Genomic DNA, 27899 nt, shown 5'->3' with positions numbered 1-27899 from the left:
CATGTTTCCAAGCTGTATTGGTCAGTGGCAAGAACACAACAGTCCCCTGCGGGGGCACACTGAGGCACACGCGTGTGCAGGCTAGCACAGGGTCTGGATAGCAAGCGTCTGTGTCCACACATGGGGCTCCCAGACCAGTGCCAGGGGAGCTGCCCTGCCCTCCCCTGGGCCGGGGGTTTCGGGATCTCGGAGCCGGCTGGAGGTGGAAGTCGGAGGTCAGCAAGACTTCACATTGAGTCAAGTCCCAGCGCTCCCCTCAGGGCCAACTTGTCCCCTCCGTGCTAAGGGCTCAGTGCCAGCTGTGCCCTCTCCAGCCACCGCAGCGTGCCAGGAGCAGGAGGCAGAGCGGGTTTGGGCTCCGGGTCTGTCCTGCAGCCCCTCAGCTCCTGCCAAGCCCCCACCTGCCTCTAAGAGAAAGGTGCCTGCTTTGGGCAGACCGCATGGGCGCTGGGCATCGTGGGGGCTGGCGGGGCCGAGCAGCATGTGGGTGGCAGGTGCCCTAGCCCCGGCCTTTCAGTCTCTGTCTCTTTGCTGCATCTGCGGATTGGGCTGCAGCCAGGGAGCCGTCAGCTGCGCGCGGCGGGCGGTGGAGGGTGGGCTAGAGGCTATTTCCAGAGCACCACCTTCTTCCCCTGGCCCACGCTCACGACGTGCTGGCCTAAGAAGGACCAGGCCACAGCATTCACGGAGGCCCTGCGGAAAGCACAAAGGAGGGAGGTGCGGGAGGAGACTGCTGCCTCATGGGGAAACTGAGGCACAGGAGACGGAGGCATAACGCTATGGTGGCCTGGAGCAGGAATTAAGGGACCGTGCGGGTCTGTTCACCCCCAGCCAATACTGATCCCCGATGAGGCAGTGACGGCTGCTGCAGCGGCCCCAGGATGTGCAGCTCCCTGCACCACGCCCTGGTGGGCACAGCCCACGTGCTGCCCTGCACACTGCCCAGCAGCTAGGGCACCACTTGCCCCCCCACCCGGCTCCAGCCCACCCCAAAAGAACTCACCGGGGGTGCTACCCCCCCCCGGACAGCCCCTGCAGCCCCTCACCCATGCAACCCTGGCAGGCTTGTCACCAGCTTCCCGTTCTCCAGGCTCCACAAATAGAGGGCCCCGTCCGAGGAGCCCGCCAGGATGTAGTTCTTATCGGGGCTGGGGGAGAGAGAAGAGAGCGGGGAAGGGCAGATGGGGTAGAAGACACCTGACAGGGGCTGGCGGGGGTCACCCGGCTCCAGCACGGGGCTGGGCTGGTGGGGCCCGAGCGGCTGAGGCACAGCGGCACCCGGCACCTGCCCACCCCCCAGCAGCTGGGCACGGGGTCAAGGCAATGTCCCCCCCGCAGGACCATCGCACGCTGCCCCCGGGGCTCACCTGAATATCGCCTTCGTCCAGTCGGATCCGCACCTGAAGCCGTCAGCACTGTGAACACAGGGAGACCCAGGTGAAGGGGACGGGGCAGAGGTCTGACATTGTCTTGGGGACCCCCATGCAGGGCAGGAGGGGCCGGGGTGCAGGAGAAGGTGCCAGGAGAGCTCCCGGCTGCCGGCCTCCAGCACAGCCCAGCCTCAGCACCACGGCTGGGGGCAGCCCAACGCAGCCGGGACGGGAGGGACCAGGCCAGGGGCTGGCAGGGGAGCAGGAGCCCCCAGAGCCTGGCTTGCACGGGGGGAGGGACAGACCGCCTCTGCCCCCCCTGCAAGGCGCCCACCTGAAGACCTGCCGGACATTGTTCATCTTGAGGTCGATGACTTTGAGCGTGTTGTCGCGGGAGCAGCTCAGCAGGTGCATCTGGTCCTGGCTGATGTGCAGGGAGGTCACCTTCCCCTCCACCGGGATCACCTCGGTGCACCGTGGGCCCCTGGGGTGGCAAAAGGGAGGCGTTACGCAGAGGCAGCAGTGCAAAGCAGGTCCCAGCCTCCCTGCCCAGCCTTGGGCCTGGTGGTCTTACACGGAGCCACCTCCTAAGATCCACAAAGCCTCCTCGCTCTACACCCTCCCTCGGGTCCAGCCAGGAGCCGCGGTGCCCGATAGGAGCAAACGGCATGGACAGGGGCCAAGAAGCTGGACAGGAGCCAGCAGTGCGCCCTTGGTGCCAAGAAGGCGACCGGCATCCAGGGCTGCATCGGGAGGAGCGGTGCCAGCACATGGAGGCAGTGAGTCTTCCCCCTGTTCAGCACTGGGGAGGCCACATCTGGAGTCCCATGTCCAGCTGTGTGCCCCCACTACAGAGGGGATGTGGACACATTGGAGAGAGTCCAGAGGAGGGCAATGAAAATCGTTCGGGGGCTGGGGGGCATGACTGGTGAGGAGAGGCTGAGGGAAGTGGGCTGACTGAGTCTGCAGAAGAGAAGACTGAGGATTGAATAGGAGCCTTCACCTCCCTGCAGGGGGGCTGCAAAGAGGATGGGGCTGGGCTGGTCTCAGTGGGGGCAGATGACAGGACAAGGAGCAATGGGCTCAAGCTGCAGCAAGGGAAGTTGAGGTGAGGTATCAAGTATATTTTTTTCACTACAAGCATAGCAAAGTGCTGGAACGGGTTACCCAGAGAGGTTGTGGACTTTCCATCCTTGGAGGTGTTTAAGACCCTTCTAGACAAAGCTTTGGCTGGGATGATGCAGTTGGGGCTGATCCTGACACTGACTCCCTCTGCGGCCCATGAGCTGTCGCCGCACTGTGCCTCAGTTTCCCCAAGCGTTTCATTCAGCAAGGGGCCCAGCTATCCAGCCAGCCCTGGGTGGAGGGGAGTCACCTGCTGTCCCAGAAGCGGATCTTCTTGTCGTGGTGCCCGCTGACGATGATGTTCTCACAGCACACCACGTCGTTGCAGTAGGAGCACACGTCGATGGTGCGGCAGCCTGCAGGAGCAGTGCCGCTATGAGTGCCGTACTGGGCCGTACCGGTTTGGCTCGGCATGGCAGGGCCCTGGCAGAGGCCAGACACTTGCAGGGCATGCTCTTTACTCAGAGAGACTGCCTGGCACTCGTGTCTCCGGGGGTCTGACAGGGCTGCTGTGGCCACCTGCCTCTGCAGCAGCCTATTCCTTCCCCTACGACAGCCCCCATGGGGCATCGAACCACTGGGCTGGGCCAGGGGATGCCATGGGCAGCTCAGAGATCTGCTAGGGACGTACCGGACTGCCTGTGCATCCCTGTCTGGGATAGAGGGGTGAGGAGCCGGGTCATGTGGGGGCTGCTGTGATGCAGCACCAGGGTGACCGGAGCCATGTGCAGACCCCCCCCCCAACCAGATGTACTGGGGGACCACAGAAGGGGCATGGACAAAAGGGGGAAAACTGTGGTAGCACTGGCACTGCCATGCCACCATGGCACAGGCTTGCAAGTCTGGACACTGGTGCCACAGGCCCGGGCAAGGCACTTCCCTGCAGCGTGCCTCAGTTTCCCCAAGCAGGCAGTCACAGTGCCTGAGGGAGGAAGCCCTGGTACTGGGGCATGGCTGTCACTCCCTGAGCTGCGGGCACCCCGTGGACTGCCCTGTGGTGGATGGTGCTGGCAGCAGCCATGGTTGGTGACAGGCTGGCATGGGGGAGGTTGCGCAGCTGGCACACTTACAGGCCCCTTTGGCCAGGTCCCACTCCTTCACGGTCCGGTCTCGGCTGCCCGTCACCGCCTGGTAGCGCGTGCAGCGGAATTTGGCAGCCGTCACCTTGTCGGCATGGCCCGTCAGCGTCTCCTGCAAGCACAGCGCCCGGGGCTGGTCACGGGACCCCCCCTCCTATCACCCCAGAAAGCAACCCACCCTGCCCAAGACCTGCAGCCCTGCTGTCTGCACACAGCTTTGCGCACATTGAAACTCCCTGTCACTCCCCGCAGCCAATGCAGCACATGGTGGCTGGCACACGGCATGGCCCGTTGGGCACACATTCTCCCCGCCCGTTACCCCTCTCACTCCCTTCTGCTCCCCTAGAAGAGACAGGGATGAAGCAGTCCCTAGCCTAGCCCCTTGACCAGGCAGCCGCGGCTCAGCAAGACCTCCCCGAACGGGCACTCACTCTGGATTTGCAGTCCTCAATCTTCCACAGCTGCACTGCTTTGTTGTAGGACGCCGCCAGGATCTGGCAGCCCTGGAGGAGAAGGGTGAAGGGGTGAGCAGAGGGGTCCGTGGCGGAGCGTGCCAAGCCAGCGCTCTCTCGGCAGGGCCTAAGGTCCCCGAGCGAGGGGCTCCAGCTGTGTCTCACGGCTCAGCACCACTGGAAAGTCACGGCAGGCCTGGCCCCGGGACCACTGGCATTTCTGAGGGCTGCCCTTGCCATTGGCCGTCACGCAGATGCCAGGGGTGTCAGGTCGCTGCACCCTGCACGGGAGCCGGGGAAGGGAAGCAAGTGCCTGCCACGCTGAGCACCCCGGGCACAGCTGACTGCTGCCATCTGCCGTCCATGCTCAGCACACGCTCCCCCCGCACCAGGGCCACGCGGGCTGCAGGGGCCTGTGTGCTCCCCCCTGCCCGGCCCTGCACTCACCATGGGGTCGAACTCGATGCTGGTGATGCTGCCGTTGGCACCTTCCAGGGTCCGCACACTTTCCAGCTGCCCTGAGACCAGACAGACACTGCGGTGAGCCCCGCTCCACTCAGTGTCTCAGAGAAGCAGCAGGCCCCCAAAGGCAGGGGCAACTTCGTGCCTCGGTTTTACCTCTCTGAGGTTATGGAGGAGCGCTGCTGCCAGGAGAGGAGCTTCCCAGGGTTGGAAATTTTGGGAAGGGGGAAGATACCAGAGAAGCAGGGAGGCACCCAGCATGGAGCATGGCTCCAATTGGGAGGAGAAGTGAGCTTGCCAACACCCTCCGCTGACGCTTTAACCCTCTGGTGCCCCGCGGGGCCAGGCACGGGCCGGCTCACCTCCCACCACGTTCCAGAGCTTGATGAGCTTGTCGGTGCCCCCCGTGGCCAGCATGGTGGAGTTGGGGCAAAACTTGACGGCATTGACCTCTGAGAGGTGCGCTTCCTGTGGGGAGAGGGGGGAACGGGAGGATGAAAAATGCAGCAAGGGCGATGCTTCTGCACGGGGATTAGTGCGGTTGAGGCAAGGGGACCCATGAGTCTACCTCTGGGCACTGGCCCATAAATGGCCCTCACTCATGGCCCCTTTTTTGGCAGCCTCAGGTGGGATATCCCAGGCTTAGAGCCTCAGCGTGTGGCGGCTATTACCAAAAGTTCAGTAATGACAACCGAGATGGGGACTACTTGATGTGGGACACAGAGGGGACCCTGGCCTCAAAGCACTCGCTGCCTGAACGGGCAAGACAGGCAGCAGGAGTAGGATAAGCACAACACTCGTCGCTGGGGACATGCCCAGGGACACCAAGGTGAGCTGTGGCAGAGCCAGGCAGCAAAGCCACATCTCCTGAGTCCCCCGTCCAGTGCCACAAACACATGGCTTCCTTTCCTCTCCGTGCAACACCATGCCCTGCACACATCCTGCTGCTCCATGCACTGACAGTCCCCCCGTGCCCCTCCTAGAGCATGCATATGGGCATGGGCAGCACGGGTGGATGGAAAGAGGGGGCTGTGAGAGAAGTGGAGGGGAGGCTAGCCAGCTGTCCTGATCCATCAGCCGAGAGCCTGCGTGCTGCCCGGGCAGGCGGGAAACTCGCTGCTGGAGAGGGGCACAGAATCAGCCCCAGTTGGGAACATGCATCCGGGCAGGGGTTGGGGGCAAGGAAGAGGCTGCCCTGGGCCCGGCAGGGAAGGGGCTGGAGGTGCGGTGCTCTAGGGAGCTCTTACCTGGATGTCACTGATGCAGGATGGCAAGCAGGCCACGACCCAGGTGGGCACGTGGCAGTAGCTGGCCTCCAAGCGGCTGCTGACCGAGTTCCCGCGCTTTAGCCTGTAACTAAGGAGGGCAGGGCTGGCTGCCAGCACGAGCAGACCACCCCGCCAGGGGCACCAGGCTCCACACATTTAATAATGACAGATCACGCCCTGACGGAGGACAGTGGGGGGAGGGTGACAGAGGGGCCCCTCCGACCCGCCGCATCAGACAGGCCCCCGTGACACTAGACACACACTGGACTTACTCAAACAACCCCCTGAACACATCCACACAGCGGGCGATTGTCATGGAGGTGGCTGAGGATGATCTAAATTAGATGCCAAACAGAAAAGAAGGCAATGGATGAGAACGGTATGGATGGGAATGGGCGGGGGCGGCGGGAAGGACAGCGGAAAGGGTCCTTCCTGACCACCAGCGATGAATGCCGTGTCAAACAGAAGCCAGAGGGCAGGAGGTGTGACCAATGGGAGGGTAAGCATGAAACAGCAGCCAGCATTTGCACTAGTGATGGCACTTCCAGCCTCCAGACACACAACCCTGGTACCCACGGAGGCAGAGGGAAGCAAAGTGACTCCCCCAAGGCCACAGAGCAGGTCAGTGTCAGAATCAGAAGTCCTGAGTCTTGGTGCTGGGCGTTAATCACCCTCCTCCAGGAAGGGCCTGAGCCCCTGAGCAGGACACGCTGCTCGTGCCAAGTGCTGCCAATGCCATCCTCAGACAGAGCCTGGCAGCCAGAGGTTGCTTTGGGTTTGGCAAGATCCAGGCTGGTTTGGATTTGACTGAGGTTGACTAGCCCGTCTCTAGGCCACCAAGGTCAAACCATGGAAGCAGTGAGCAAGCACAGAGGACGGGATGGAATTGACTCACAGCCACCCCCGCGGCCTCACATGCCCCTGACTCAGCCAGGCAAGCCGGCGATGGAGAGGTCAATGCGGTCGCGGTCGTCTGGTTTCTAAAGGGACTGTGGAGTTTTCTCTACCACCTGCAAGCCCTCGAGCTGTGATCACCACCTAACTCATTTCCACACAAGCCCCTCAGAGCTGTGACTCCTTGCAGGCCCAGGACTCGTACAGCTTTCCCCCCAGCTTCCTCGCAGCTAGTCTGCAGTGGTCCTAGGTCCTCGTGGAGGAAAAGCCTGCAAGAGCCGGTATTGTGTGCAGCACGTGCGTGTGCACGGGCTCAATCCCCTGTAGTCTTCAAGTCTCGGAAGAGAAGCTGGAGACAGGCTTTTCTTTGTGGCTGCAGAGTACAGGACTCAAGCTGCAGCAGGGTAAACTGAGGCTGGAGATGAGGGGCGACTTTCTGACTCTGAGGCTGGGCAAGCACTGGAACAGGAGCTGGGGCATCTCCTTCCTTGCAAGGTTTCAAGACCTGGGATGGTTTAGCCAGGGCTGGGCCTGCCTTGAGCAGATGTGATCTCCCGAGGTCCCTTCCAGCCCAACTTTGCAATGATCCTATGACCCTAATCCCTCCTGTCCGGGGCTTATCCCATCTCCTCTGCTGCCCTGGGCAGCCTGTCCCCTTGCCTCTCTGCTCTACGAGGAGGGAAGTGTCTCCGGAGCTGTTATCCGACTCCGCTTTGCTGGAGTCCCCATCGCCTCACCTAGGAGCCGGCAGCACCTCCCTACCTAAATGGTCTCTTCCCTGGCTTCTCGCAGTCTTCCGGCTTGGTGAAATCCTGGCTGGGCCCCTTCCCCTTGGCTGGCTTCACCTCTTCTGGGCCACTGCAGGGAGAAGCAGGCAGCATGTTAGCCTAGGGCCAGGGCTTCTCTGATGGCTGGTTTGCAGAGCAGGCGAGCACCTCGAGAAAAGTACACCCCGAGAGCGGAGACCATCCCACCATGGGAGCTTCTTCCACCCATCTGGGCTCTTGTCGCCCTCCCAAATGTAGCCAGCAGCTACAAAGCAGCAGGGCCCAGAACAGGAGCTGGTTGCAGCTGCCAGGCACCACCCAGACACACCACCTGCACACGGGGAGCTGTGGCTCACCACTGACCTGGGCACGCCTGCCTTTGCTGAGTCTCACTGTCCTGGATCCAGGCAGCCATGCCCATCCCTGTCTCATGTGCCAGGGCCGCCCCGCCAGCTTGCCCCTTGCTCCATGCTCAGCACAGCAGCTTGACCACCCACCAGTGGTGCAAGGGGTCTGGGGCTCCCACTGACTCACATGTCAATGCTGGTGGTCTCATTTGTCACCTTCTTCAGCTGCCTGGACAGCTCGGCATGCTTTGCCCTGCAAGGGGAGGATGGGAAGTCACGGCGGTGTCCCCGAGTCCCAAACTGAGGATAGATAAGACCCTCGGCTTCCCATCTACACCGGGGATGCTGCTATTGCTGATGCTGGTGGAGCTGCACCCGCGCCATGGCCAGGACGGGAGCAAGGCTCCCTCCACTGAGCCCGGGGCAGTGAGGGATCTTGCCCGTGACCCACCGTTTGCTCCTCTCGTTCTGGTAGTTCTTGTACTCGGCGGCCTCGGCCTTCTTCCGCAGCAGGCTCTCGGTCAGCTCCTGGCTCCTCTCGACCTCCTTGCGCAGCTCGCGCTCCTGGCACCGGTAGCGGTCTCGCAGCCTGTCGTACTCCAGCTTCATGGCCGAGTTGCCCCGGCCCAGGCTCTTCATCTGCCCCCGCAGCTCCTGATGCTGATCCTCCAGCTTCGACACCTGGCCCTGCAGAGAGGCAAGCCTGGGAGGAGACACGGAGGGACAGCTTGATGGCATAGTTTCATAGATGTTAGGGTTGGAAGGGACCTCAGTAGATAATCAAGTCCGACCCCTTGCACAGGCAGGAAAGAGTGCTGGGTTCAGACACCCATCCAACCTCCTCTTGAAGACTCCCAGGCTAGGGGAGAGCACCACCTCCCTTGGGAGCCCATTCCAGACCTTGGCCACTCGAACTGTGAAGAAGTTCCTCCTAATGTCTGGTCTAAATCTGCTCTCTGCTAGCTTATGGCCATTATTTCTTGTGACCCCCAGGGGTGCCTTGGTGAGCAGAACCTCACCAATTCCCTTCTGCGCCCCCATGATGAATTTATCGGCAGCCACAAGGTCGCCTCTCACCCTTCTCTCGCGGAGGCTGAAGAGGTCCAGGTGCCCTAGTCTCTCCTCATAGGGCTTGGCCTGCAAGCCCTTATCCATACAAGTGGCCCTTCTCTGGATCCTCTCCAGGTTATCTGCATCCCTCTTGAAGTGCGGCGCCCAAAACTGGACGCAGTACTCCAGCTGTGGTCTGACCAGCGCCCAATAGAGGGGAAGTATCACCTCCCTGGTTCGGTTTGTCAGGCATCTGCTGATGCACAAGGAAGTGCCGTTAGCTTTGCTGATGACTTCGTCACACTGACGACTCGTGTTCATCCTGGAGTCCGCTGGGACTCCGAGATCCCTTTCCACTTCCGTGCTGCCGAGCAGGTCATTTCCTAGGCAGTAGCTGTGCTGGACATTTCTCCTCCCTAGATGCAGTGCTTTGCATTTCTCCTTGTTAAATCGCATCCTGTTGTTTTCTGCCCATTTGTCCAACCTGTCCAGGTCTGCCTGTAGTTGTTCCCTGCCCTCCGGTGTGTCCACTTCTCCCCAGAGTTTTGTATCATCCGCCAACTTGGACAGAGTACACTTCACTCCCTCGTCCAAGTCACTTCACTCCCTGTCCAACTCATTAAAGAGTATCAGTCCAAGGACCGAGCCCTGTGGGACCCCGCTGCCCGCGTCCTTCCAGGTCAACACCGACCCGTCCTCCACCACTCTCTGGGTACGACCTTCGAGCCAATTTGCCACCCACTGGACTGTGTAATCATTCAAGTCACAGCCTCTTAATTTGTTCACCAGTATGGGGTGGGATACTGTATTGAAGGCCTTCCTGAAGTCTACGTAAATGATGTCAACCCCTACTCCTGTGTCCAGGTATTTTATAACCTGGTCATAAAAAGAGACTAGATTAGTCAGGCATGATCTACCTGCTATGAACCCGTGCTGGTTTCCCCTCAGCATAAGTTTTCCTGCTGGGCGCTCCCATATGTGAGCCTTAATAATCTTTTCAAAGACTTTACCAAGGATGGAGGTGAGACTGACTGGCCTATAGTTACCTGGATCCTCCTTCCTCCCCTTCTTGAAAATAGGGACCACGCTGGCCCTTTTCCAGTCCTCCAGGACCTGGCCCGTGCGCCACGAGTGCTCAAATATTCTTGCCAGTGGCTGTGCAATGACATCAGCCAGCTCCGTCAGCGCCCTCAGATGGAGATCATCTGGGCCTGCCGACTTAAACACATCCAGTCCTTCCAAGTGACTCTGCACCATCTCAGGGTCAACGCTTGGTAGTCTGGTGCCCTACTGTTGTCTCTCTACAATCCCATTGTGAGACTTGTCTTGCCCCTTGTTTAGGAAGACTGAGGTAAAGAACTCATTGGGGAGTTCAGCCTTGTCCCCCCTGTCTGTCACCAATTGCTTTTGCCCGTTCAGTAGTGGTCCTATACCGCCCTGGGCCTTCCTTTTACTCCCTGTATAGCTGAAAAACAATTTTTTGTTATCCTTAACTTGGGGTGCCATCCTCAGCTCCATGGCAGCTTTGGCCTTTCTAAAGGCCTCCCTACAACTGCGAGCTGAGGAGGTATACTCCTCTTTAGTAATCTCTCCCTGTTTCCACTGCTTATATGCCCCTCTTTTTGTCCTTAGGCTGCTCTGGATTTCGCTGGGCAGCCAAGGAAGCCTCTTGGCACCTTTCCCCCGCATCAGGATCATCTCCCTCTGTGCCCAAAGGACCGCTTCCCTGAGGCACAGCCACTCTTCCTGGGCTCCCATCTCGCCAAATCTCCTACTCCACAGCGCATCGTTGACTAAACGCCTGAGCTCGCTGAAGTCAGCGCTTCCACCCTGCTAGTTACCTTTCCCACGCTGCGCCTTATGGTGAATTCTGTGACTCGGTGGTCACTGTCCCCCAGGTGACCACGCACCTGTACGTCCCTGCTGCAGAGCACTGAGGTGCCCCGCGCCTGAGCACAGGGACGGCTCGAGAGAGACCCCTGGCAGTGCGGAGGGGGAGGCGCAGCTGCCCGTCACCAGGGCAGCACAGGCAACCAGCGAAACCTGCTGACAGGAAGGGGCGGGGCTTAGCCCTTCTTAAGCCCAGGCAGGAAGCCAGGAGGGCAGTTCCCCTCTGGCAGCCAAGGAGGGGGGAGCTTGGCCAGTGCGGACAAGGATCGACTGCATGAGCATCCACTGGTTTGTTGCCATGGGCTGGAGTATTTTTCCTGGTGGGGATCAAATGTTTGACCGGACGGTTTAGTTTTACGTTATAGCCCAGGGGCTTTGTGTTTACTGTTTTACTGGAGGACCAGGTGAGGCTATTAGGGGTTGGAGGAGGCCTCATAGGGGCTCCACGGTAAATTTCATAGACATTCGGGCTGGAAGGGACCTCGCGAGATCATCAAGTCCAGCCTCCCGCCTAAAGGGCAGGAAGTCAGCTGGGGTCATAGGACCCCAGCAAGATAAGCATCCAATTTACTCTTGAAGGTGTTCAATGTAGGTGCTTGAACTACCTCCGCTGGCAGACTGTTCCAGACCTCGGGGGCTCTGACAGTAAAGAAATTCTTCCTTATGTCCAGCCTGAAACGGTTTTGCAGGAGTTTGTGACCGTTCGACCTCATCATCCCTCGGGGCGCTCTGGTGAACAAACGTTCCCCCAGATCCTGGTGGTCACCCCTGATAAACTTACAGGTGGCCATCAGATTACCCCTGAGCCTGCGCTTTTCCAGGCTAAAGAGTCCCGTGGCTCTCAGCCTGTCATCGTAAGGTCTGTTTTCCTGACCTCTGATCATGCGCGTGGCTCTCCTCTGGACTCTCTCAAGCTTCTCCACATCCTTTTTGAATTGTGGAGCCCAAAACTGGACGCAGTACTCCAGCTGCGGCCTCACCAAGGCCGAGTACAAGGGGAGTGGGAACCCCGGTGCCAGAAAGGGCACAACATTCACGGGTGCATCGACCCCAGCCCCAGTGCAGGTGAGATTGTGAGGGACGCCCCAGTGCGGGCGAGAGTCCGGCGCTGGAGAGGGCGCAGCATCTTGGGGGTGCATTGGCCCCATCCCTGGAGCGAGGGGGGGGCAGCAAGGAGCCCCAGGAGTGAAGGGGAGGGCCAAGACATAACAGGGCCCAGGTCCAACCAAATCAGCACCATCAGCGAGGCTTGGGCTGTGGTGTAGGGGAGAACAGGAGCCGCAGGTAGCACCCCGTCACTGGGGCACATAAAATGGGCAGCCTCCCGCTGATTACAACAATCTATTAATCGAATAAGATCAAGGCGTGGCAGGAGAGTAAGTAGGCAGTTGGCCCATTACAGGAGGGTGAAGCCACTCCCAGAAAGGCTCCGATAGCAATACTTGTCACAGTCCCCTACCATGTCATCCCCCATTGCCAATACCAGGTCCAGGAAGGCATTCCCCCTAGTGGGACTGTGTACCTCCGGCGTCAGGTGGAGGTCCTGCACACAGAATAGGAACCTGCGTGAACGGTGGGAATTTCCTGTCTGCATCTCCCAGCAGGTGTCAGGGTAGTTTAGGTCCCCCATGACTACCGTCTCCCTAGTCTTTATGGTCTCCGGACCATGTAGCCAGACAGTGTTCATGGCTGTTTAAGGGCCCAAGCAGGGTGGGAGATGGGTTCCCTTGGGTACATCACAAGATAGAAGTAGTGTCACACTGAAGGGCTACTTGCAGCTCCACCCATGGTCATGCATCCCCCACTGGTGCAGCCCATGGGGTGTTCAGCCCCTGTCCCCTTAGCCTTGGTTTAGGGATGTCAGAGCATCCAGCCTGGACCATCCTCTCCAGTTGCTCCCACGATCCCATTCTCCCTGAATGAGTCCAGTCCTTTCTGTGCCAGACTCCTCCTGCAGCAAGGAGTTCCACCAGTTAACATCGGGCTGCGTAAAAAAGCACTGACTTGGGTTTGCTTCGAACCTGCCTCCAGCAAATTCCAGCAAGTGCCCTCTCTATCACTCCCCAGCCTTCTCATCTCCAAGCCAAAGAGCCCAAGCCTTGTCGGTCTCTGCTGGGATGGCAGGATGATACCCCCTGATCATCAAGAGGTGGAACAGGACCCGCGCCCCCAGTAGATGAGGCTGTTTGCGTAACGGCAGGGGCGCGAGGATGACAGGGAGCACTGCAGGCAGCGGTGGTCACTCAGCGCCGTCCAGCGGGTCTGGCCACTCATACCTGGTTCTCTGCGCCTCCAGCTCGGTCTCCTTGGCCTTGAGGATCGTGTTCAGCTCGATGTGATGCGCCACCTGCAAAGCAGACAGAGGCCTCTCAGCTCGCCGACAGGCTCGCGGAGCTGCCAGGCGGGGAAATGTGCATGATGTACTGGGCCTGGTATGCTCTTTGAAACCTATTTCCCAGCCAACCTGATCTCCAAGCTATGGGCACCAGCTAGAAAGGCTGGGAAGGGCTTTGAGGGGCAAGGTTTTTTCCAGAGCCCTCTGCAAGGCAAGCTCGGCTCTTGTGTTAGCAGTGCTAGCAGCAGCACCTCTGTGTGCAAGGCACTGTACAAACACGAGGCAGACCCCAAACCGCTGACACACGGCCCTATGTTACAAACTTCTGCTATGGGGGGCTATGACTCCCTGCAACGGCCCAGCCAGACCCCTGTATGGACGCAGGGAGCTGGGGGAGCTCCAGGATCCCCCCTGGCAGAGCTACCCCTGTGCTGCAGCCCCCCGTCCTGAGCCACTGCCACTGCACTAGCTGCCTCCAGGGTGCAGCTGTGGTTTTAGCATCTTTTTTTAAACTCACAAAATCGCTTAAGTCTTTCAGCTTCATGATCTGCTGTTGGTACTTGATCTTGGTGGTCTGCAGCACTACCACGGGGTCCAGCACAGGGCTGGGGGGCTCCCAGGAGGACCTGCAAGCAAAGCAGAGGTTCAGAAATAGTTTCATAGTTTCTAGGGTCGGAAGGGACCTGAGTATATCATTTAGTCCGACCCCCTGCCATGGCAGGAAACAATACTGGGGTCAAACAACCCCAGCAAGATGTTCATCTAACCTCCTCTTAAAAACCCCCAGGGTAGGAGCCAGCACCCCTTCTCTTGGACGTTGGTTCCAGACCCTAGCCGCCCTGACCGTGACATCGCGCCTTCTGATATCTAGCCTAAACCTTCCCTCTGTCAGCTTGTGACCGTTATTCCTGGTCACTCCTGGCGGTGCTCGGGGGAACAGGGACTCCCCCAGTGCCTGCTGGTCCCCCCTGACTAGTTTGTAACAGGCCACTAGATCCCCCTCGGCCTTCTCTTGTGGAGGCTGAACAGGTTCAGGTCCCGTCGCCTCTCCTCGTAGGGCCTGCCCTGCTGCCCCCTGATCATGCGAGTGGCCTCCTCTGGACCCTCTCCATGTTGTCCACATCCCTCCTGAAGTGCAGTGCCCAGAACTGGACGCAGTACTCCAGCTGCGGCCTGACCAGTGCCACATAGAGGGGGAGGATCACCTCCCTGGACCTGCTCGAGATGCGTCTGTGGATGCAGGACAAGGTGCGGTTGGCCTTCCTGACCGCGTCCCCACACTGCCAGCCCATGTTCATCTTGGAGTCAACGATGACTCCAAGATCCTTTTCCGCCTCCGTGCTGACAAGAGGGGAGTTCCCCAACCTGTAGGTATGGTGGTGGTTGTTCCTCGCCAGGTGTGTCACTTTGCACTTGTCTGTGTTGTATCCCATCCTGTTCTCATCTGCCCACCCCTGTAACCTGTCTAGGTCTGATTGTAGCCTGTTGCTTCCTTCTAGCGTGCCCACATCCCCCCACATCTTAGTGTCATCAGCAAATTTGAGCAGGGTGCTATTTACCCCCCGTCCAAGTCACTGATGAAGATGTTGAACAGTGTGGGCCCGAGGACCGAGCCCTGGGGGATCCCACTGCCCACATCCTTCCAGGCTGAGAAGGACCCATCCACTACCACCCTCTGGGTGCAGCCCACCAGCCAGTTGGCGACCCATTTGACTGTGTGGGTGTCGACACCACAGCCCCCCAGTTTCTTAATGAGAACAGGGTGAGAGACAGTGTCAAAAGCCTTCCGGAAGTCCAGGAAGACGATGTCCACTCCTCCCCCTGCGGCTAAGGATTTGGTGACCTGGTTGTAGAAGGCCACTGGGTTGGTCTGACAGGACCTGCCACTGATGAACCCGTGCTGGTTGCCCCTAAGCATGCAGTCCCCCGCTGGCCCCTCCTGGATGTGTGCCAGCATAATTTTCTCGAACAGCTTGCCTAGGATGGAGGGAAGACTAACTGGCCTATAGTTTCCTGGGTCCTCCTTCCTCCCCTTTTTGAAGATTGGAACCATGTTGGCCCTCTTCCAGTCCTCTGAGCCCAGGAGACCATCGCCTCTGGGCCAAACCACAGGCAGCCAGTGACAGGGGGAGCCTCACCAAACTGTTCGCTCTGGGCATTTCCAAGGCAGGGCTGTAATGGCAGGGGCAGCTCTCAGAGCCTGAGCTCCCACAGCCCTGCAGCTTTTCTAGCACTAGACCACAATGCAGCACAAGCTCTGCCACCCTTAAAGCTAGGAGTCCCTCTCTGCTGCAAAAAGGACTTTAACTGCTCCAAAATCTACTGGCTTCCTTGGATTGCCTTGAAAGACTGGGACACGAAGCAGGAGGTACAGTCGCTGGAGTGGATTAATGGACCATTGAAAGGATGACCCCAGGGTGGCGGGACTGGCCACTTGTGGGGCCAAGGGATGCACCATGGACCAGGCAAAATCACCCTGGCACATGTTCTGCATTTTGCCCACCATGATCTAAGCACAGCAATGCCTGTGCACTACTGCAGGGATTTCCTGGGTTTCTGGGCTCTGCTGGTTCTTGCAAGGGGGGTTTTGCAGCCCAGGCTGAGGATGGGCACTGGGCTGTGCCGATGCTCTTGCTGGGACCACCTGGCTGCAGGAGCTTGCCCCCCCCACTCATATTCAGACTGATGCTACATTTGGGGTCAGGAAGGGGTTTTTCTCCATGCTTAGACTGGTACAGCCTAGAGGGGGGGGTTTGCCTTCCTCTGTAGTGGGGACATGGCTTCTCCCTGGCATCTTTCGAGCATATGCTAACGCCCTTTTACAGCAGCAGGACATTGGCAGCTGTGGTCCCCCCGCTTTCCCGGTGGCAGGTTCAAGTGCAATGTCTCATATTGTGTCATAGTTGATGGCAGTTTTCCTGGGAAGTTGCACAATGGATTTGCGTGGGATGGCTTAGACCAGGCTGGTCCTGCATCAGGCAGGACTGGATAAGGCATGACCTATGTCACCCTGTCTCTCACCCTGTCCTCATCAAAAAGCTGGGAGACTGTGGTGTCGATGCCCACACGGTCAAATGGGTCGCCAACTGGTTGGAGGGCCGCACCCAGAGGGTGGTGGTGGATGGGTCCTTCTCGACCTGGAAGGACGTGGGCAGTGGGGTTCCGCAGGGCTCAGTCCTCGGGCCTGCACTGTTCAACATCTTCATCAGTGACTTGGATGACGGGGTAGAAAGCACCCTGTTCAAGTTTGCTGATGACACTAAGATGTGGGGGGATGTGGGTGCACTAGAAGGGTGCAATAGGCTACAAGCTGACCTTGACAGGTTGCAACGGTGGGCGGATGAGAATAGGATGGGGTTTAACACTGATAAGTGCAAGGTGTTGCACATGGGGAGGAAGAACCGGCACCACACTTACAGGTTGGGGAACTCCCCTCTTGCCAGCACGGAGACGGAAAAGGATCTTGGAGTCGTCATTGACTCCACGATGAACATGGGCCGGCAGTGTGGGGAGGCAGTCAAGAAGGCCAACCGTACCCTGTCATGCATCCACAGATGCATCTCGAGCAGGGCCAGGGAGGTGATCCTCCCCCTCTATGCGGCACTGGTCAGGCCGCAGCTGGAGTACTGCGTCCAGTTCTGGGCGCCACACTTCAAGAGGGACGTGGACGATATGGAAAGAGTTCAGAGGAGGGCCACTCGTATGATCAAGGGTCAGCAGGGCAGGCCTTATGAGGAGAGGCTACGGGACCTGAACCTGTTTAGCCTCCACAAGAGAAGGCTAAGGGGGGACCTTGTGGCCTGCTACAAACTGGTCAGGGGGGATCAGCAGGTATTGGGGGAGTCCCTGTTCCCCCGTGCGCTGCCAGGAGTGACCAGGAATAACGGTCACAAGCTGGCGGAGGGTAAGTTTAGATTAGATATTAGGAGGCGCTACTTCACAGTCAGGGTGGCTAGGGCCTGGAACCAGCTTCCAGGGGAAGTGGTGCAGGCTCCTAGCCTGGGGATTTTTAAAAGGAAGTTAGATGAGCACCTTGCCGGGGTCATCTGACCCCGGTGCTCTTTCCTGCCAAGGCAGGGGGTCGGACTAGATGATCTACCTAGGTCCCTTCCGACTCTAGCTACTATGAAACTATGAAACTATGCAGGTCCCTTCCAGTCCCACTCCTCTACGATTGCTCTATGGTTTAGGGAGCTTGATCTTTGCCTACAGTAAATGCAGTAAAAGTATCCACTGGGCATACGTAGTGTTGCCGGGCTCCCATGCAGCGTGGCAAAGGGTGGCAGAATGAGGGTTTCCTGTGCATGAGGTGCCCGACACACGTGTGCAGGTGACTCTGGGGCAAGCATCGCAGCACGGCACACCCTGCCCAGGCCCCTGGCTCCGGGGACCGGGCAGCTCTTTCCGCTCTTACTCAGCTGGGAGCCGGGCGTGACTCAATGCATTTGTGTTGCCAGAGAAGAACAGGCTGATTATACAACCCTCCCCTCTGCCAGGCCAGGCACGGCCACGGCTAGTCAGAGCCAGCCGTGCCAGGGAAAAGGCTGCCTATTCTTCCCTGTCCCCTTCCCTGGAAAACAGCATCCCTATTCTGGAGGGCGGGAGCCTTCTCAGGCTGCCATATGTGCACAGGCCGGGGGAGCTTGGGCGCATCCTGCTTACCAAGGGCTGAGTCCCGTCCGGAGATCCAGAGCCTGGGCTTGCACCAGCAGGTTGGACTTTTCCAGCAGCTTGTTATCTGCAGGGAAAGATGCGGTCAGAAGAGGCTTGGAGGCATCTCATGCAAAAGGGGACACCGGGACCGGGACCGTTCAGCTGATCCCCTCTCTGAAGGTGGCATGGAGTGGGTTGCATTCAGTGTTACCCCCTTCTGCTCACAACTGACCAAAGCACACCACTATACACTGGTTTCTCCACCCGTACGGCAGGGCAACAAGCCTTGGGGTTCTCTAAACCCCAAGGGTTAAACCCACATCTGCAACCCACCATGAGGGGCCTGCCTGAGCCAGCAGTGAGGGTGACTGCTAGTGGGACGCATCCCTGCTGGACTTGGGAAGGAGGGTGCATGGGGCTCAGTGGGTGGGAAACTCCCGGACCAAAGCTGACTGGGTCTGTCTGACCGAGAGTGGTCTGTCCGATCAAGAAGAAGTGGTATTAAGAGGAGAAGTTACCAGCTGCTTTGCCTGCCAAATGCTTCCCAGGCTCTTCTCTAATAAATGATTTTCAACAGCAGTGGTTGCTTGGCCTAGGTGATGGGGTCTCTGTACCTGCCCGTGATCGGCTGTAACCATTAAGCACTGCAGGGACAGGCCCATGAGAGCACCTGGGGTGGTCTTGGTCCCATCCAAATGGCCATGACTGACCTCCGCAGGCAGCCAGGACCCCATGTACCCTGTGCAGATGCCCCATCCAGGCCCTCTGCCCCCAGCACACAAGCTGTGCCCTTTTCCCAGGGGTGGGGCTGTGGCAGTGCTGGAGGACACATGCAAGCAAGCCCCAGGGGAGATTTGAGGGTGAAGAGCAGCTTTCACAACCCCCAGTGTGAGCCTGCCGCACGGGGCCACCATAGAGCCAGGCTGGGAAAAATGCTCCGTCCCCTCACGCAGGCACTTCTTCGTGTCCTGAGCAGAGGGAAAGGGGAAGCCTGGCTGGCTCTGAGCCACGACCTGCCTGACAGGCTCCCCAGGGCAGAAGGGGTGAGGACCGGGCCAGAGGATGCTCCAGGAGAGGGCACGTTGCACCGGCTACCAGAGGATCTTGCAAAGAAAGCCTGGAGATCAGTGGCAGGAATGCACCTTGGCCTCCAAAAGCAGGGCGCACACAACAACCACCACAGCCGTGCTTAGCATCATTCATCAGCAGATCCACAAGCACCTTTGCAAGAGGGTCAGTGTTATCCAAGGCACGCATGATCAAGTGACATGACCAAGACCACAGAGAGTCAGTGGCAGAGCTAGAAACTGTTGCTGTGTTTCCTGAGCCCACCGCCCAGCATGGCATAGTGCAGCATTGCTGAAACGGCCCACAGGAGCAGCTGGATGGGATCGGGGGCATTCCCACCTCTCTGAAGTCTCAACTGGCGCATGGGAGACTGGAGCTGGGCCCCTCTCCTGCCCCCTCTGATGCTGCCAGGTGAGGGGGCAGGCTGGGCAGAGCGAGGCGGTGGCTGCTGTCTGTCTTCGGTGCCGGTATAAGGCCCTTGGGACAGGACCTGACACCTGCCAACCTTTCAGCTACCTCTCCCAGCAGACGGGGAGAATAAGGCAGAAGCCATACCAGCAGCGAGCGTAGGTCCCCAGCATTGGGGGGCTGCTCTAACCACTGGGCTATCCTCTCTCCTCTGCATCCCAGCAACCCCTGCTAGTAGAGGACTTATGAGTACACATATTAGAGCAGCCCCAAGGAGAAGACCTGGCCCCCGGATCGGAAAGCTATGGCTGGTCCCCCATGGAGGATGACTGAGGACGTGGCCTAGAGCCCATGGAGGAAACTGGACTGAACAGCCAATAGGCCGGAGCTGCTCTGTGCTTGGGTCCAGAGTTCAGGGAGACGCAGTGGCACCCGCCAACGAGCAGCCACAGCACCCTCGAGGCCCTGGCGCCACTGAGAGCACTTCTCTGTCTGTGCTAGTGCAGGGCTGGGGTCTGGGGCACCAGTGCTCCCCGGGACACCGACCCAGCTTCCCTCCACGGTGCCATGGTCCAGAGCAGCCTGCAGGGAGCTGCTGCTTCCCCTAACCCCTGCTCACCACCAGTTCCCTTTTCAGTGTTTACTCTCCTCTTCCCTATTGCTGCAAGCTCAGCCTGGCTGCCACCCAAATTTACTGGAAGGAGCATGACCAGGGAGGAAGGGCGGGACGGAGGGAGCTTGGCTGTTCCCTTGGTGCGGGCTGGGGGCTGACGGGCTGGGCAGCAGCTCTGCAGAAAAGGACCTGGGGGGACAAGGAACAAGAAACTGAATAGGAGCCAGCAGTGTGCCCTTGTTGGCTACTGGCATCCTGGGCTTCACTGGCAGGAGCAGTGCCAGCGACCGGGGGCAGTGATTCTTCCCCTCCATTCAGCACTGGGGAGGCCACATCTGGAGTCCTGTGTCCAGCTGTGGGCCCTCCACTACAGAAGGGATGTGGACACATTGGAGAGAGTCACTGTCACTGCATTATGCCACTGCTGGTGCCCATCCGCTGGAGCCATAGTGCAGACAGCACACCGATGCCCCTAGCATCGCATCACCTTCACCTGCTTGGGCAGCAAAACAGGCATCAATCCTGGAGGCACCTGCTCTTCCCCTGGTCTCCTTGAAGAAACCATGCCTTCGCCTCATTAGTGTGCTAGTTATCATGCCCCACACCAGAAGCAGCTGCATTTCTGTGGTGTTGCAAGTACAGAGAACTCGCAAGGTTTCCTCCAGGGGAAACTTCCCAATGCAAAAACAGGACTGCCTGCCAACGCAGTGCATCCCAAGCCCTCCCAACCCTCCTGGTACCTAAGGGAATAGACGGTGGTACCATGGAGGCACACAGCCCTGCCTGCCCTGTGGCTCCTGCCTGAGCTTGTAACCACTGCCGGGTTGTATCCACACACAATGTGGTTCTAGCAACCCCTTATCTTGCCCTCTGGCCCTTACCATGGTGTCCAGGCACCTTGAGATGCTAATATTGTGCTGCCCTGGTTGCTAGACATCTCTGCCCCTACCAAAGACACAGCCAGGGACATGATTTCATCTGCTGGTGGGCAAAGCTCAGAGCAGCCCCTCATGGAAGGCGCTGATCCACCTGCTGCTGATGCCACCCCCTGCTGAGGGTCCTTCGCAGTGCCCCCAGCCCCAGGCCACCCCTGGGAGCTGGTAGGTGCACGCGCACCAGCACATGGACCCAGGGTGATATTTTTTGTGCTGCTGGCTGCCACTCTGTTGCAGGCTGGTAGGATGGGACCAAGCAGGGCTGAGGATACATGGCCCTCCGGCCTGACACATCCACATCCAGAAACTTGGAGGTGGAGGTCAGTGATGCTCCCCACTCGGGATAGCTGACCCATGGGGGAAAGGGTTAAGCCTGGGCGCCATGCTTAGCAAGCACCTGCAGCTGGAGCCAGGTTTGCAGGGCAGGCCTCCCTCTCCCCAGCTGAGTTAGCTCCAGGACCAGGGGCCCAGAGCAGTGAAGACAGGCCTCCCTTACCCCGCAGCTATAGAAAACACTCCTTGCCTGCAGGGCAAGTGAAGGCTGGGCTGAACCTGATGATGAAGCTAATGAGCTAAAACAGTTGTAATCCAGTCTCCTCCCAGCTGTCACAGGGCTCTGACCCAATCCACTTACAGCCTAATTTCCCTTAAACCACAGGGATGCCAAAGCACATGCCAGGGGCCCACAACCCTACAAGACAGACCCCCCTTCCTTAAGCAGGATGCCGCCACCGCTGCTCACACAGGAAGGGTACAAGAGCACAGACCCCCTCCAGGCCTGTTCTCCCACGTCCTGACACTCACGCCGTTCATAGCATCCTATCGTCGTAGAAGGCAAGGCCTGGAAGGGACCTCAGGAGGTCATATCTAGTCCACACCCCTGCTCAGACAGGCGTCTCATCCCAATCAAGCCTTTGTCGACCCGGGTCTCAAAAATCTCCAAGGATAGAGACTCCACCACCTTTCCAGGGAGAAAGCTTTTCCTAATATCCAACCTCAGCTTTCCTTGCTGCAGCTTGAGCCTATTGCTCCTTGTCCTGTCACCTGCCCCCGCTGAGACCAGCCCAGCTCCGTCCTTTTGCAAACCCCTGCAGGGAGCTGAAGTCTGCTATTCAATCCCCCTCAGTCTTCTCTTCCCCGCACCAAATCAGCTCAGTTCCTGCAGCCTCTGCTGCTACGATGCAACTCCCCGTGAAGGCTGGCCCGGCTCTTGAGCCACCTGCCAACAGCTGTTGTTTCCGGACCCATGCACCCAGCCCGTTTCTCTTGGACCTATTTGAAAAGCTGCAGTCAAAACCCAGGTTTCTTTTTTTTTTTTTTTTTTTTTTTTAAATCTCTACAGAGCAGAGGTAGGGCACAAGGTCCTGGCCTCAGCCTCAGCTGGGGGGCCTGGGACGGGGTGGGCAGCCGTGCTCCGGAGTGGCTGGAGAGTTGTGGCAGAGCAGGAAGAAAGGGCAGCCTGACAAGATGACTCACTACGGCATCTTGTTGCACAAAGGCCCGCACACTGGGTTTATTTCTGGCTCAGTAAATAGGAGGAAGCGGCAAAACACCAAAACAAAAGGCTCTCAGCTCCCTGCCCCTTATGGACCTAGCCACTTCAATGCTTCGGGGATATGTGGATCCACGTGCTTGCAGCTCCTCTGAAACACAGGGGTGGTCACCCACCGGCAGCCTGGTCAGCAGCAAGCGGGGGGATCTACCCCGTACTCAGAGAAGAAATGGGGTGAGAACCCGGATCCACAAGAAGACCCCGCTTTCTAGAGCTCATGGCGAGCACCCTGCACAGGACACTTGCTGCCGCTGTCCCCGGAGCAGGGAGAGCTCAGAGACCGCTCAGGGGACTTGAGCTGGGGTCAGCACAGCCAGAGGTTTCCGATGCAAGACCCGGAGCCCCAAACCAGCCGCGCAGAGTTTCTGCCCCACTGCATGGTCGTGCGCACCAACCACGCATGTGAGCTCCCTGGTTGCCGCAGTGGCAAGAGGAACCAAGCTCAGCCTCCTGCAGTGGCCCGGGGAAGGATGTGGTGCCCAGCAGCAGGAGGGAGGGTATGGGAAAGGTCACTCCAGGTGGTAAAAGGGCCCCAAGGTGCAGAGATGGGGACTGCCACAATGGAGGGGACCTCCCACTACCCCATGGCTTCATCCGTACCCACCGCCCTTCTGCTGAGGGGTATCAGCAGCGTAACACTGATGTGGTTTTGTTTCCCCAGTGTTACTGCCTCGCGGTAATACTAGGACAATACTGCCCTGTACTGGAGAGCCGCCCCCCATCCCCAGCACCAATGTCCCTTGCCAGCCCCTCCACCAGTGTCCCCTCCCAGCAGCCTCATGCCCTGAAGCCCAGGCCAAGGGCCTTGTTCTTGCTGCACCAAAAGGGACCCATGGGGCAAAGGCAAATTACCCCCAGAGCTTACTGCAAACCTCCAGCCTCACAGTCCCCACCCATGCTGAACTGCATAGGACGAGTCTGCCCTGCGCGGGAGTGCCGGATACAGCTAGAATTAAAGATCCCAAAAGACGGCACCCCAGTGACGCCAAGATGTAAATATAACCTCATTATCCTGATGCCGCAACGAATGCAATTAGCTCGCTCTAGGTGGCAGAGAGAAAACGGGATTCCTGGCAAACCCGGAGGGAGACAGCGGGAACCCTGTCACCCTCCCATTTCTGCTAGGCTATCCAAGAGCTGTCTATATTCACCCTCGATGCATCTCCCAGGCCTGCCTGGCTTACTGCTACAATGTGCCTACCTCTGGGGTGGAACGGGCAGCTGTATCCTATGTAACTCCCCTGCCTCGCTGGGAAAGGCACCCTGCTGAGACGTGTGCGCAGTTACCGCGTTGCCCTCATGTTGGGATTGCTTTTACAGAATTACTAGCAAATAAATGAGAGGCTCTAGGAAGTGAGACATGTTGGCTTGATCAGCTGTAGTTGCAAGGGTGCCCTGCAGCATCTCTGATCAAAGAGAGCCGGTGCCTTTCAAGTGGCTGCTCGCGCTCTCTCTCGGGCCTGGGGAACGGCACATTTTGACATGGTAGGGGGATCAAAGAGCAGACGGCTGTGTGCACATCTACTAGGGGTTGTTCCTTGCATGCAAGTGTACAGAGGGGGATGGCATGGAGCCTCTCGCCTCTGTGCCAGCTGATCCCATGGAAGTCAAGTGGATGGTAGCTTTAAGCTGCCCCCATCAGCAGCTGGCTCCACGGCATGAGTTGGTGGTCTCTGCCCTGATCCTAAAGTGATCGCTGCATACAAAAGGGCCAGGGACTGAACAGAGCATGGGGCCCATCCTAGCCTCTCCTCCACCCATCAGGGAAGGCATATGCCAGCCCTATACCATCCCTATCCACACATGCCCTCGCCTCACCATCTCAGTCAAGCCCCTTGTGCTCTCTTCCTTGCTCCCCTGCTTCACGCACCCTTCAAAGGCCCCTTGCTGTCCTCCTTTGAACTGTTCCCTCTCCTCTGCCCTGGTGTCTAAATAAGCCGTGTCTACACGTGCATTTACACCAGCTCAAAGTTACTGCGCAGTAAGTGGGAATAGGCCAGCATCTACACATGCAGGTGTTAAAGCGCACTGTGTGTGGACTGACTCGGGACTAAAGTTAGTCCCGAGTCAGTCCACCCACACAGTGCTACTGCGCAGGAAGGTGTCTACATGTGCATCACTGGCGCAGTAACTCATCGGGTGTAAATTTGACACCTGCATCCTGCAACAAGCACTCAGAGGTGAGGGCGTCATGCAGGTACCAAATTTAACCCCAAGTCAGTCACCATCTTTACTGCGCGGTATGGGTGTGCATGTGTAGACGCACACCCGTACCGCACGGTAATTCTGTGCTGACAGTGAAGCAGCCACGGCTGCCAGCCGACCCACACCCCTTCATCGCTTGCACCTACTCCCCCTCTGCACCCCCCGTACCCAGATTCAGCCCTCAAGTTTTCTAGGGCCGGGTCCCACTTTCTGTCCTGGGCAACAAGCCCAGCAGGGGCCTGCTCCATGACAAAGGCTGCTCGGGGCTAACACAAGGAAGGGAGGAAGAGCAGCAGGTGCGCAGAGCCCTGTGTCGAAACAGATCTTGTAGTCCTCCAGGAGGTTTTCCAGCAGAACTCACCCCGTAACAAACCCCAGGGTTACATGGTTTAATACAAGCGCTCACGCAGACCGGCGAGGTTATGAATGGCGCATTAGTGACGCCATGAGCTGGCATGAAGAGCATCTAATTTTAGGGCAGGAACACAAAGCGTGCTACTCTGGGTCCCCGTTGCCACTGCAGCTGAAAGCGTGTTAGCAGCAAACACAGAAACATGCTCCGGGCTGTGCTTAACAAGGTTACACCAGAGAAATGAGCCTGCCTGTCTACACCGATCAGCAAGCTATTAATTGTCCCTGCCAGCAACAGCTTGGTAAGAACACGGTCCCAGCTGCTGTGCTTTTCACTCGAATATAACGTCCCCCGCCTTGAGCACTGAGGAGCGCGTCGCCCCAGACACTGCAGCCGCTCCCCGGTGCGTGCCCCGTCAAGTGCAAGGTGCCAGGCTGAAGATTTAGAGGTGCACAGATTGAGAAACTGTGACCAGAGGGATGTGGCTGCCACAATCATCCGTGGCATGTGTGCTCCTCAAGAGTGATGCGTGGCAAGACTGAAGCTTGTGAGAGTTTTTTTTGGCCATCCTCACAACGCTCCTGGGAGAGGGGCGCTGGAAAGGGGCGCAGGAGCAAACGGCTAGGCAGGACTGAGCAGAGACCCCCTGGATTCAATGGACCCTTTGAGGGGCAAAACCACCCGAGCCGGCACAGAGGAGTCTTTCCAAGGCAAGACAGTCAGGAGCCCAGGCTGGAGGTCCCGAAGCTGCGCATCCTCATAGGAAAGAAAAGCCCAGCACCACAGACAGAAGGACACGCTGTGCGATCGCAGGTGGCAGCAGGGACCAGTGCACTGCAAAGCAATAGGTAACAACACTCCTGCCCCTAAATCCTGGGTCGGTTCCAGAGATAAACCCAAGCAATACAGCGCAATAGGAAGACGGGTAAAAGGTGACTCTCCGAGGCTCATAACGCGGGCAGCAAAGTGCCACTAGAAGTGGAAGCGCGTTCCTGGAGGCCGATAATGGACCAAAGGTCAGCTCATGCACAGGTGTGCGTGGCTGCGTGTTTGCGCCGCCTGGAAGGATTTTCATTGCCTTTGGAGCACAGGGATCGCAGCAGCCAAATGGCTCAGCTAGTCCTGGACCCGCCAGGGTCAGCGTGCAGACCGAAACAGGCCACGCCACGCACCGGGAGCGACCTGCGGAAGCCACCAGCAGGGCCAGCCGATCCTGATTTAGAAAGACACAAGGATGAGGGACACGGCCCGCAAGACTTCCCGTGTGCCCACTGCAGATACCCGCGGGTTCGGCACAGCTGGTTTTGCGGGCGAAACAAGCTTCTGGAAGCGCATCCCAGGGCCCTGCCCAGAAAGGGCAGAAAGCAAAAGAGGAAGCAAGTGTTTGCTTGTCTCGTGCCAGAAACTCTGCAAGGAGAAAGGTTGCGTTCTCCAGCGCCCCTTCCTTCGGGCCGCTGACGCCAAACCTCACCTCGCTCGCGGACGGGTGGAGACCGCGAACGCCTTGGGTTTTCTTCACATGGAGCGTTTTGTTTTAGAGTTGGCGTGACACGAGACGAAGCCTCAGGAGAGTGGACGAATGGCTCTAAGGCACTTTGGGGGAAAGGTGACGCAAAAATAGACAGCCCTTTTCTTAAGTAAGAGGAATTTTCTTACTAGGAGGGTAGAAAAACACCAGGCCCCCAGAGAGGTGGTGCAGTCTCCAACCCCGGAGATTTTTAAGACCCAGGCAGAGAAAGCCATGGCTGGGATGATGCAGTCGGGCCGGTCCTGCCTGCGACTTCCTGACGTCCCTTCCCCCCCTCGTTGTCCCTGGTGCTGGGACGCTGCGCGGCGGGAAGGGGGATCTAGCCCGAGCCGCCTAACCCGGGTACGGCGCTGTGCCAGCCTTAGCCTGCCACCAAATCCAAGAGACGAATTCTTAAAAAAGGATACGGCCGGAGAGAAAGCCGGGCTGCGCGCAGGCCGCAAGCCGAGGCCCCGGCCCCGGGGGTCAGGCCCCGGCGGGCGGCGGTGTGAGGGCCCGGCCCCCCCGCAGGAACCCCGCGGCGGGCGGCGGCGGGAGCGCCCCGACAGCCCGGGCGCCGCGCCGGCACTCACTCACAGGCCTCCAGCAGGTCCGCGAAGCCGGCCCGCTGCCGCCGGTCGCGGAGCCGCAGCTGCCTCACGACGTGGCCCTTCCAGGCGCCGGGCGCGGGCTCCGCCATGGCCGCCGCGGGCGCCCCGTGACGTCAGCGCCGCCCGCGGCACCCCGCCGAGCCCCGAGCGCGCACGCGCACCCGGCGGCGCAGGCTCGGGTGCCTGCCGCGGCACCGGGGCGGGGGGCGCGAGCCCGGGCAGCAGCTCTGCAGAAACGGGCCGGGGCTGGGCTGGATGCGACCCCCTGAGCTCCCTCCCCGCCTCGTTTTCCGTGAGTCAGCGATCAAAGCCAGAGACACACCGTGGCAGCCTGGAGGGACCGCCACGGCTCGCCTGGCCCGCTCAGGCCCGGGCGTCCCGGCTCCGGGGCGGAGACGAGGGGCAGCGCGCGTGGCAGGTGCTGCCGGGACGCTCCCCGCGGGGGGAGAGTCTGTTCCGTGACGCCGGGTGAGCGGTGTGCCGCCACGCGCACGGGGGCCGCGTAGGTCCTCCCGGCCGACCCCCGCCGCGGCAGCAGAAAGCCTGGGCTCCGATGGCGCCGGCCAGGGAGGCATCCAGCCCGCTCTCAAAGCCCCCAGCCAGGAGCCAGCACCACCGCCCTCGGAAGCTGCCGCCAGGCCCAGCCGCCCTGCCCGGGAGGGCGTTCCTGCGGATGTCTCACCTAAACCTCCCCTCCAACAGCTTGCGGCCGCTATTACTCGTTAGGCCGGGGGTGCTCGGGAAACAAGGTCTCTCCCAAAGCCTGCTGGTCCCCCCAGTGAGTTTATAGACGGTCACCAGGTCCCCCTCGGCCTTCGCTTGTGGAGGCAGAACAGGTTCAGGTCCCGCAGTCTCTCAGTGTAGGGCCTGCCCTGCTGTCCCCGGATCACGCGGGTGGCCTCCTCTGGACCCTCCATGCTGTCCACGTCCCCCCTGAAGTGCGGCGCCCAGACCTG

General features: G+C 59.2%; 1 protein-coding gene across 4 annotated transcripts; it reads right to left on the bottom strand.

Moving 5' to 3' along the window:
• ATG16L2 (autophagy related 16 like 2) lies at positions 1-27666 on the bottom strand. Of its 4 annotated transcripts, none has more exons than XM_090030887.1 (18): positions 27266-27666; positions 17702-17777; positions 13557-13665; positions 12981-13051; positions 8216-8467; positions 7952-8017; positions 7413-7508; positions 6029-6091; positions 5736-5844; positions 4851-4956; positions 4474-4544; positions 4006-4077; positions 3566-3686; positions 2746-2851; positions 1705-1854; positions 1368-1415; positions 1047-1148; positions 1-749 (listed from the first exon to the last, which is right to left on the bottom strand). In XM_090030887.1, exons 1-18 carry the CDS (start codon positions 27516-27518, stop codon positions 683-685), a joined length of 1938 nt encoding a protein of 645 aa, XP_089887013.1. In that variant the 5' UTR covers positions 27519-27666; the 3' UTR covers positions 1-682. The 4 variants fall into 4 exon arrangements, with proteins under 4 accessions (XP_089887013.1, XP_089887012.1, XP_089887015.1 ...); XM_090030886.1 differs by having other exon boundaries at positions 1-693; XM_090030889.1 differs by lacking the exon at positions 27266-27666 and adding an exon at positions 26930-27209 and having other exon boundaries at positions 1-693.
• Positions 27667-27899: the final 233 nt, after the last annotated feature.

Source organism: Crocodylus siamensis, chromosome 1, assembly GCF_052110815.1.
Source record: "Crocodylus siamensis isolate JL-2025a chromosome 1, ASM5211081v1, whole genome shotgun sequence".
In the NCBI taxonomy this organism is placed as follows: domain Eukaryota; kingdom Metazoa; phylum Chordata; order Crocodylia; family Crocodylidae; genus Crocodylus; species Crocodylus siamensis.
This window is presented reverse-complemented; position numbering and strand designations above follow the sequence as displayed.

Excerpts from the sequence above, each read along its gene's own strand:
- ATG16L2 (XM_090030886.1), bottom strand. The coding sequence starts at position 27,518 with ATGCCTCCCTGGCCGGCGCCATCGGAGCCCAGGCTTTCTGCTGCCGCG. Across the intron at positions 13,666-17,701 it reads CGGACGGGACTCAGCCCTTG|GTCCTCCTGGGAGCCCCCCA; the intron begins GTAAGCAGGATG and ends CTTTGCTTGCAG. Across the intron at positions 4,545-4,850 it reads GCTCTGGAACGTGGTGGGAG|GGCAGCTGGAAAGTGTGCGG; the intron begins GTGAGCCGGCCC and ends GTCTGGTCTCAG.